The sequence below is a fragment of the Arvicola amphibius genome, chromosome X (genome assembly GCF_903992535.2).
Source record: "Arvicola amphibius chromosome X, mArvAmp1.2, whole genome shotgun sequence".
Taxonomy (NCBI): Eukaryota; Metazoa; Chordata; class Mammalia; order Rodentia; family Cricetidae; genus Arvicola; species Arvicola amphibius.
In genome coordinates, this window is record NC_052065.1 from 59,363,152 (window position 1) to 59,373,849 (window position 10,698).

The 10,698-nt window shown below is 46.7% G+C and overlaps 1 protein-coding gene across 1 annotated transcript; it reads right to left on the bottom strand.

The window, feature by feature from the left end:
* Positions 1–4,225: 4,225 nt before the first annotated feature.
* Positions 4,226–8,915, bottom strand: Slc7a3 (solute carrier family 7 member 3). Its single transcript, XM_038315752.1, has 11 exons — positions 8,546–8,915; positions 7,865–8,023; positions 7,498–7,675; positions 7,238–7,350; positions 6,897–7,119; positions 6,573–6,712; positions 6,384–6,486; positions 5,524–5,690; positions 4,904–5,070; positions 4,480–4,588; positions 4,226–4,362 (listed from the first exon to the last, which is right to left on the bottom strand). Exons 1-11 carry the CDS (start codon positions 8,913–8,915, stop codon positions 4,226–4,228), a joined length of 1,866 nt encoding a protein of 621 aa, XP_038171680.1.
* Positions 8,916–10,698: the final 1,783 nt, after the last annotated feature.

Sequence of the window (10,698 nt, forward strand, 5' to 3'; positions counted from 1 at the left end):
TATTAAATTGTCAAAGAATAAACAAAAAATATTTTCAAATCTTTTTTTTTCTTGAGTCAGGGTCTTACTTTGTAGTTCTGGCTAGTCCAGAACAGGCTACATAGACTAGGCTAGCCTCTAACTCATAGATTCACCTGTCCCTACCTCTTGAGCACTGGATTTAAAGGCATACATCACCACACTCAGCTAAATCTTAAAAAAAGGAAAGAAAGAAAAAGAAAGAAAGAAAGAAAGGAAGGAAGGAAGGAAGGAAGGAAGGAAGGAAGGAAGAAAGGTACATATACACAACAAAGTTTTATTTCAGTGTAAAAGAAAAACGAAATCATTACATTTGCAAGAAAATGGATGCAGCTAGAAATCATGAAGAGAGAAAAGGGCAGACTCAGAAAGACAAACACTGCATGCTGTCTCTCATACACTGAACCTAAAATTAACCTAAAATTAACTGCATATGTGTATTGATATACGCGTGTTTGTAGGCCATGCAAACAGAAAGGTGATTAATGAGGAGAAGAAGAGAGCTTAAGAGAAGTGGGAAATAGTAATGGAATCCACATGACAGATGCAGAAGGTGGGGACTAACTGGGGCAAGAAAGGGAACTAGGAGAGGGAGGGGCATGAGGACAGTAGAAGAGGGAATGAATGAGAGCAAAGTATGACACATACGTACGAAGACGCCAGGATGAAACCCATTAGTTTATATGTTAACTTAAAAAAACAATTGAAAAAAAAAACAAAATAATTTATCTATTGTAATGGTTTGACCTTCATTGTCAATATGACTGGGTTTGGAATCACCTCAGAGATACACTTCTGCGTGTGTCTTTGACAGAGTTTTCAGAGAGATTTAAGCAAGGATGAAAAAATCAACCCTGAATGTGGACAGCACCATCACCTAGGCTGGGGTCTCCAACTGAATAAGAAGGGCAAGTAGAGAAATCCAGTTTCCTGGTTGGCAGCACAGACCAACTGTTCCTCTCGTCACGCTTTCTCCTCCTGATTTACATCTCTGCGAACTGTGAGGGAGAAAAAAAAACCACCTTTTCATTAAGTTGTCTTTTTTTGTCCAACATTTGGTTACAATAATGAGATAAGTGGTGAAAACATTCCAAATCCTTTCTCGTGGCCTTTTGAGCTATCTAATATCACTACCTTTAGTCATCATACTGTGTAATAGCATATCATTTCTACAGGGTGGGAGCCTTTGAATTCCTCTCTACTAGTTCTTCGAGTTGTTGGAAACTACAGTTACCCTAAAGTGCTATAGAACAGTAGGACTTCTTCCTATCTAAGTGTTGTTTGGGTATGATTATCCAACTCTCTCTGCCCCTCCCACCCACACACTTCCTGCCACTCAGTTGCAGATCTTGGAGGAGCCTTAGGAATCTGCTCTTTCTGTCTTAGTCTTTCACTTTACACCTTCAAAAATCCTAGGCTGTGGGCAACCTGAACTTCGAGCTTTCTCATCTCATTGCTGTTAGGCAATTTTCCCTCCCAGTTTCTGAACTGACACATTTTGTCCTTTTTTGGTTTAAAGAGTGTTTCCCGTTGCCTTGCCCGGGCTGACCTCAAACTCACTAGGCAAAAAATGATCGAGAGCTCAGGGCCCTCCTGCCCCCGCCCCCTAAAGGCTGAGATGACAAGCACACACACCACCAGAGTTGTTGGCTTATTGTACCTGTCATTTTTAAACCTCAGAAAAAGCCTTGACTTCGACAAACACTTCCCCAAACCACCTGAGGCCTCCTGTCAATATTCATGGTCATCAATACACACCTGTCTGGGGACAATTCTAATTTTCTCCTTTCTGTCTTTTTGTTTATCTAGGTCAATTTTATCCATCTCCTCAAGGAAATCAAGATGAGAGCATGCCCAAAGCCATTTTCCACGCCGTCTTCACACCTAGTACCAGGCAGATTATTCACTGCGTTAGCTACATGAATGTTTCCAACATATGATACACAATTATTTTAGGCATCCCTTCTTCCATTTTAGATAATGCTCAAAGTTTTTTTTAAATAATCATATTTGTCGGGCTGTGGTGGCGCACACCTTTAACCCTGGCACTCGGGAGGCAGAGGCAGGCGGAACTCTGTGAGTTGCAGGCCAGCCTGGTCTACAGAGTAACTTCCAGGATAGCCAGGGCTTTTATACAGAGAAACCTTGTCTCAAAAAAACAACCAATCAATCAATGAATAAACAAAAGAATAAAATAAGCACATTTAGCTGAAAGGTGTGGCTCAGTCGATAGACCACTTGCCTAAACCACATGAGGCCCATGAACTTTAATAAGAGAAATTTTTATGTATGTGTTTTGCTCATTTGCATTTCTGTGCACCATGTACATACCTGGTAGCTGCAAAGGCCAGAAGAAGGCATCCAGAAATGGACACCATGTGTGTGCTGGGAATTGGTCTTAGGTCCTCTGAAAGAGCTACCTGTGCTCCCTAACAATCGCTAAACCATCAATCCAACCCATATTCATTTTAATGTTTTTAATTGGAATACATTATATCACTCTCCCCTCAGCCACCCACCATATCCCCTCACACTCTCAAGTTGAATGCCACTTTTTCTTTCCTTTTTTTCTTTGAGACAGGATTTCTCTGTGTAACAACCCTAGCTATACTGGAACTAGCTCTTGTAGTCCAGGCTGGCCTCGAACTCAGAGATCCACCTGCTTCTGCCTCCCAGGCGTGCGCCACCACTGCCCAACTGTTTTTTCTTTTTAGTGAGGATAAGGATCTTTCCTTGTATTGGTGGGTTTTTTTCTGGAAATGGCATATCTAGTACTCATATTTATCTCTCCATACATAAAGGGAATTATTCAACTTATTTCCCTTTTTGGGAACAATGTTTAGTTCCACAAGGCTTCTATCACATATATGACCCGTGTTGATGACTTAAATCTGTCACCCTGATCTAGGCCTCTAGTTCAAGTTATTGGCTATTTTTACCTTTGTAAAACTAAACCCACATGTATATTTATAAAGTCACCAGACCTGTGACTGAATTTCCTTCTGGCCTCAGTCTTTTGAACTTTTGTGACTAGGGCACATTCACCAAAATCCTGTTTTTTCATCTGTAAAACACAATTATATCTACTTTGTAGGCTAATAACAAAATGAGATTTATGCAGAACTGGCATAAATACTCCATAAAAGGTAGCATTATCTCCCTTCCCTGGCTTCCCAACACACTGAAAATTCACCACCCAAAGTCTTGTGACTCTCTATCCCTTCCTTACACACAGGCACCCCATCCACAAGGGAAGTTCCCAGTTCCCTGGGGTGTACGAAGACATGCACGCATACACAACTATGTGCATGCTACTTCCAGTTCCACTATGACTGCAGTCAGACCAAAGACTGTTTTCTCCTAATTTGATTGTTGCCCAGCTCACTGGTAATCACACCCCCCCTTCAGTCTACTTCTCAAGCCCTCAGGTCAAATGTGGTCCTTTGTGTTTCCACACTCACTGGGCACAGTCCAATCGGTTCATGTTGATGTTTCCCTCACCAGATGGGGAGTTCCTTGAGATCAGAGAGTTTCACTGTTTGGGTCACCAGCCTCCAGCACAGGGTCTAAAAATTTTACATATTTGTTGAATGAGTGGATAAACACATACTTTTTTATCTGAGTGGAGTTTTAAGCACTGATCTCCTACTGTTCTATGGCAAGCAGCTCCCTTGCAAATATGAACCTTAAAAAAGACCCTCTAGTGTCCACAGCTCCCCTGAGCAGTTAAACTGTGTTGCCCAGGTGGTGACTGGAGTCTGAGACTGATCCTGCTGAAAGATGTGCAGTTGAAGACACTGTCTGACTGTATAAGCCAGCCAGTGTTGAGACCAGAGTCCACCCCAACCCCAGAGAACATTGTGGCCACTAGAGAAAAAGACAGGACACTTCCTGGAGTCTCTCCAGCCTTAAAGTCAAGCTTTATATCACCTCTAAGAAGCAAAGAACAGGGCAGTTTTTCCAGTTTTCTTTTAATAACATTTTTTTCCAAAGCCAGGAAACAACTACAGAGATGATTTCAAAGTAGACAAGTAAACAAGAAGCAAAGGAGAAACAGTATAGACACATCCACTGTTCCACATTAAATAGAGCTCTATTTACTAGCCCCCACTAGTAAGTATCACAGGAGAGGCCCAGCTCTCTGTGGGGTCAAGAGTGCTCTCCATCATTGTGTAAGGGGCCTAGACAGCACTCAGGTATGATTAGGTCAAACGGTGTGGGTGTGAACACAGGAAGCAGTGAGATCAAGGTCTATAGTCCGGGTCCTTGGTTTGGGTAGGGTTTGATGATTCTTAACTTCTTCCACACTGTGCTGGATCCCATAGCCAAAGTAGATAGCAAATCCTAGTAGGGAAAGACAACTGTAAGGTAGGAAAATATAACCCGGAATGGTTTAATAGGTCTCCAATTGGAGATCAAGAGAGAAAGGAGTCAGTGTAGGACGGAAAAGCAGACACCTACCAATCAGCATCCAGATCCCAAATCGGGCCCAAGTGCCAGCTGTCATTTGCATCATCAGGTAAACATTCACAAAGATGCTCACCAGTGGGAGCAGAGGCAGACCAGGCACCTGCAAAACAAGATAGATCTTCACATACAACACAAGGGTTCTTACCTTACTGGGGGCAGAGCAGGCCAAGTTCGACCCCTACTCTTCTCCTCATGGCCTGGATCCCAGCAGCTACTCATTTACCACACATATTATTAGATTCCCCACATCCAGAACTTAAGAAAATGGAACCAGAAAGAAGGAACTAGAGAGCATCAGCAACGAGTCTGGCCTAAATAGTTCTAACATCTACCTTCTTGTGTCCAATTAAAGAATATAAGCTACAAGCCCTAACTGTCCCAACATAGATTGGTGGGGGGAAGAGACATCATTTACCTTAAAGTGAAGGGGAGTGTTGCTCTGTGGCTGTTTCCAGATAACTCCAACAATTCCAAGAATGAGCCCCAGGATCAACACAATCACTGTGACCCACACTGGGTCTCGAGAACTAAGTGGAGTTGTCCACCGTGTCAGCACCAGGCAAAGAACAGTCAGTAGTACAGCTTCAAAAGTCAAGTTGAGAGGCATCAAAACCAACTCTTGTGACTGATAATGCAAAGATGCTAAGTCATCCATTCCCAGAAGGGTTACCTTCCTGCTAGACCTCTCTCTCACCAAATGCCGCCACATAATGTCCACCCTGTCATGCTGGGCTCTCCAAACTTCCCAAAAGAATAAAACCACTGCTTGGGACTGGTGATATGGCTCAGCAGTTAAGAGCACTTGCTGTTCTTCCAGAGGATCTCGGTTTGGTTCCCAGTACAATTTGGCAACTCACAACTGTCTATAACTCCAGTTCCAGGGGATCAGATGCCCTCTTCTGATCTATGTAGGTACCAGGCATGCATACAGCACACATACACTCATGCAGGCAAAATACTCATACACATAAAAGTAAATAAATAGACAAAAAAACAAACAAACAAAAGAAAAGGAAAGAAGAATCCACTGCTCACCAAGCAGTGAGGAGCAAACATAGACAACTTGGCCAGAAAGGAGGGTGGGGATGGAGCTGACTGGATGAAACAGGGCCTCGACAGTCAGCTTCTCCATTTCAAGTGTCTTCTCCTCCTGCAATTCCACTTCCTCTTCATCATTCTTCATTTCCTGGTCAGGCTGATATCTGTGGCAAAAGTAAGAACCAATTTTAAGAGCATCTCCTGACGGTTCTCCGTATCTTTTCCGGGTGGCTTCTTTATGGCCATTGAAGGTAGAAGCTTGGGCTGGGGAGATGACTCATCCTGTAAAGGGGCTGGAGAGATGGCTTGGCAGTTAAGAGTGTTTATTTCTCTTGCAGAGGACCTGAGTTTAGTTCTAGTACTCTCATTGGGCAGATCAAGACCACCTATAACTCTAGCTCCAAGGGATTCAGTATCCTCTTCTGGCTCCCAAGGGCACCAGATAGACAGACAGACACACAAAGAGAATTTATTTTTCAATATTCAAGAGTCTGCCACACAAGCGTGATTGTGGGACTTGAATTCAGATAGCCAGCACTCATTTAAAACCCAGGTATCCTGTAACCCCAGTGCTAGGGGGTTGGAGCTAGGATTCCTGGAATTCCCATTAGTCAACCAACTTTGCCAACCAGTGAGCTCCAGGTTCAATGAGAGACTCCATCTAAAAAAATACAGTGGAGAGGGATGTAGAGGGATGTGGATAGACACCTAACTCTGACTCATACACACACTTACACATGGGGGGGGCTCTTTTGGACAGGACAAGATACCCACATTACTCAAGGAGTCAGGATGACAGATGGCAGAGAAGGAATGAGCACCTCAGCCTCACCCAGAAACACAAACACAAGTCTTACCTGAGAATGAGAACACAGATGGAAACCAGGGAGTAAGCGAGCAGAGTCCCAATGGACATGAGGTCCACAAGATCAGCGAGCTCAAAGAGGAAGGCCATGAATGCTGAAATGGGCGGGCAGAAAGCGGTGAGAAGGAAGTAAAGGAGCTGGTGAAACAACAAGAAGGGGTGTTTGTTTTTGTTTTGTTACCTGCGATAACGCCAGACACCACAGTGGCCACAATGGGGGTGTGTGTGCCACTGTGTACCCTAGCAAGGACACGGAACAGGAGCCCATCTTCAGCCATCGCATAGATCACCCGAGGCATGGGAAACATAGAGCCCAAAAGGCTGAAAAAAGACAATGCCTACTAAATCCAAGTAACAGTAAGTTCACTAAGGTATCTGTTCCAAGCCTATGTGTTCATAACATCTCCACCTCCCCTTCCCAGCCCTCCTAAGGAACATTCTCCGGCACAAAATGGACATAACTGGGGAACTACAGCCACCGAGGGAACAAATATTAAACACTGACCTAGTGGAGAGAGCACAGAGGGAGCCAATAGCCACAAGGTAGCTGGCAGGATCCCAGCCAACATAGGAAAATGCCTCAGGCAAAGGGCTCTCCGGCAGAAGCTGGTAGTAAGGCATCATGAGGGTAAGTGCCGAAGACACACCAAAATAAGCCATGAAGCAGACAGACAGTGAGACCACGATACCCATAGGGATGGAGTACTGTGGATTCTGAGCCTCTTCCCCTGCAAGAGAACACATGGCACAATGTTCTGAACCAGGGGAGTAGGCTCGCTCCCCTACCACCCCCAGTCTGTATGATCACACACTGCATCCAAGGTGAGCCATGAGGGTGTGACTGACCGGTGGTCGCAATACAGTCAAAACCAACGAAGGCATAGAAACAGGTAGCAGCGCCACGAAGAATCCCTTCCATGCCAAAAGGCATGAAACCTCCAGAGCCCATAGACTCGAAGCTAGAGTACAAAAGGAATAGAAACGGTTAGAGTTTGTTCAGCTAAGCCTGTACCTTTTCTCTAAGGCCCAGCTGCTTGTCGTCTTCCACTCCCATTCTGGATTCCTCCTCCTCCCCCATGAGGGTCCCAGCTTTGTGGCTCTCTAACCTACAAGTGTCATTGGGTCCACTCATGGTCAAGCAATAGTCCTCTTCTGTGAGCTTCCAGTTCTTCAGGTCTCCCTTAATGAAGCCAGAGATGAAGACAAACCCGAGAACCAAGAGGTTCGCCCCTGTGAACACTTTGGTAACCAGGGCTGATTCACTCGCCCCCAGGGCCAACAATCCTGTGGAGAGAATAGTTCAGGATCCTGACAGACTAAATCCTTCCTCCAAGCTTGCTTTTCCTTTTTCCTGCCTCTGTGTGGCAGACTCCTTCCTTCCCAGCTTCCTTCCCTCCCCATCATTACCACTCCACACCCTCAAGCCCTTCCAGGCCCAACCCACCCATCATTCAACCCCGCCCCTTGCCTCACCAGTGAGCAGCAACACAAGGCCCATAGCAAAGAAATCTGGATATTCTGCGAGAACATGGGGTACATGCAGTGAGATGGTCCCCTTCAGAGCCTCAGAGATGTGGTTCCCAATCAGATTGTCAAAAGCAGAGCTCCAAGCCCGGGCCACACTGGCTGTACCTGGTATAGCAATTGTATTTTGTACTATAATCCCAATACTCAGGAAAATGATGAGGTCAAGTTCCCTCCGTCCTACACAGTCTCACACCCATCCCCACCATTATTACCCATTTCACCCTGGGAGGGAGGGAGGTGACAGGTCTGCACGTAACTTAGCCTGGCCTCGAACTCAACAAACTTATGGCCCTCCCACTTCAGCCTCCTGAGTACTGGAATCACAGGTGCACGCCAGTACACCCAGCTCCTGCTATTAATTTTTAAAACCCAAACCAGTATCTTAAATGAATGAACACCGGACAAAGGTATACAATTGTTCTTCACCTTCAACCCCCCCTTCATCTCCACACACCCCTACAAATAAAAATATAAAGTAAACATCTAGAAGTATTTCGATACTAGGAAAAATAGTGAAAATTTCGGCTTCACTATTCCACTCAGATTTCTGGATCCATAATCCCTCCGCTTCCTGGATAGTCACCCACTCCAACCCTCCCCCCATTGCACCCCAAGCATCTATCTCACCAATGACGTAGGAGAGAATGAGGTTCCAGCCGGTGGTGAAGGCCCAGAGTTCACCTACAGTGACGTAACTGTAGAGATATGCAGAACCAGAGCGGGGGACCCGGGCACCAAACTCGGCATAGCACAGTCCAGCCAACACAGAAGAAAGAGCAGCCACCAAAAAGCAGACCACAATGGATGGCCCCGCTTTATCTTTGGCCACCTCACCAGCCAGGACATACACACCTGCCCCCAATGTGCTGCCCACACCCAGGGCCACTAAGTCGAGGGTGCTTAGGCATCTGGCAAGGCGGGTCTCGCCCATGCCTGGCTCCAACACGCGTCTACGCAACAGCTTTTGACCGAATCTTCTAAGTGCCTGCCACCGCATTCTGGCTGGCATTGAAGAGGATGCTACGTTCTGGTGAAAAACAAGACAAAAGCCCTTCAGTGGGTCTCATTATCCCTAAGCTCGGAAAGTGAATTACAAAGCCCACTCCACTACAGGGACAAAGGAGGGTAGGTGTGCGGGGAGCAAGCCACTTTACCTCTAACATCCGATTCTTCACAGGCAAGTAGGAATTACAATAATAATAACGCAAGTAGGGATTACAGTATCTCTGATGCTGGTGAACTCCTTTCAGAAGAGGCAAGTGAAAACCCCTTGTAGCACAGAGGTTAGCCTCTAGTAAGTGCTTGGACACTATGTTTCTTCTTTTTCTGGCCAAGAACCTACGGGATTTACCCTAGAGCTCAGACCAGCAGCCCTGAAATCTAACGTTGCTGCTTCCTGGCCTGCAGCTCCTGGTGAATCAAGAGGAACTCAACTCAGGGCAACTCTGGGAGAGCCCTTTCTCACACCCAATACCCACATCCCTTTCGGTGTGCGCCTGGAGGGCTTCAAAGAGACATGGCTACCCACCGCCTAGAAGAGAGGGACTGACCTCGCGGCACGTTAAAAGTGGGCACTGCCTCGATCTCATCCCTCCTCACCAAGCCCACAGCGCTCCACCTGAGCCAGCAAATATTCCCCCACTTCCTCCCGCCTGCCTTAGGCTGGTCTGTGAGGATCAGCCGTAAGGCGGGGCTTCGGTATCTGAAATTGGGAGATGCGCCCCTGGGCGTGGGGAGGGGGGTACAAAGCCAGCCCTAGATCGCCCACACTCCCTTCTTCACAGACTAGGGGTCCCGCCCGGTGGTCCCAAATTCAGCATCTAGATTTTATGGCTCCATCTAGAAATGGTCTGGGGCTGCGTTGGAGCTAGGGAGTCCTGGCTCCTGGGCTAGGGTCTTGCCAGCAACAGGTCACACAGCCCGCTGATGCAACTGCGTGCCGTGGTTGCCTGAGAAGCCTAGGTACTCGAGGACCCTCCCCCTCCCCACTCTGACACACGTGTCGGCCCCAAAGGCTTACCAGAGAGCTGTGCTTTGAGAGCGAAGATTCTCAGATCTGGTTCAGTGAGGCTGACTTCAGAGTTGGGCTGGGTCTGCAGACATAAACTGCTCAGGCTTCAACGCTGCTGCTTAGGGTCGTTGCGCGCCAAGCGCCCCTTATATTCACTAGGAGGAGGAGCCAGTAACGTCATGGGATCCCACCCCCAAGCCCTCTCCCTACACATGACACACAACACAATATACACACCCACGCGCGGGCTAGTGTACGGACACACACACACACACACACACGAGTTACTTGGCTTTGCAAGCCTGAGATTGCTTCCCAACCAAAAACAGCTAGCAGGGCATGGCGGGGAATGAGAAAGGCGGGAGGATAACCTTTTCCCATTTGCCTCTCTGGTGGTCAGAGGACAATAAGAAGCTTCCTGATCATAGATCCCCTGGGAATTTTCTACTTTTGTGCAGGATTAGTCAGAAACAGTGATTATAGACAGCACTGGGGAGGGTAACGTATAAAGAGAATTGGGTTTGTGTGAAGGCTGGCGAGGCAAATAGCACCAAGTCTCCATCTCGTTCCTGTCTGCATGAAACCCTTCGGAAGGACCGTGCAGGACTCTGGGCAGCCAGCCATCTGACTGCTGCCCCTCAGCTCTCGGCCTCAACTGTTTCTAATGCAGACAACAGGAGGATGAGTGGAAGACCGTTTCAAACCACCTGTTCACGGATAATTACTCCTATGTAGAGTTCTAGGCCACAATGTATTTGCAGCATCTCTC

What these genes read in the sequence shown, in the direction of transcription:
- Slc7a3 (XM_038315752.1), bottom strand. Translation starts at nt 8,915, where the DNA reads ATGCGGTGGCAGGCACTTAGAAGATTCGGTCAAAAGCTGTTGCGTAGA. An exon ending in CCTTGTGTTGCTGCTCACTG is followed by an intron (nt 7,676 to 7,864) that starts GTGAGGCAAGGG and finishes TTCTCTCCACAG; the next exon opens with GATTGTTGGCCCTGGGGGCG. An exon ending in TGTTTGCTCCTCACTGCTTG is followed by an intron (nt 5,071 to 5,523) that starts GTGAGCAGTGGA and finishes TGACTTTTGAAG; the next exon opens with CTGTACTACTGACTGTTCTT.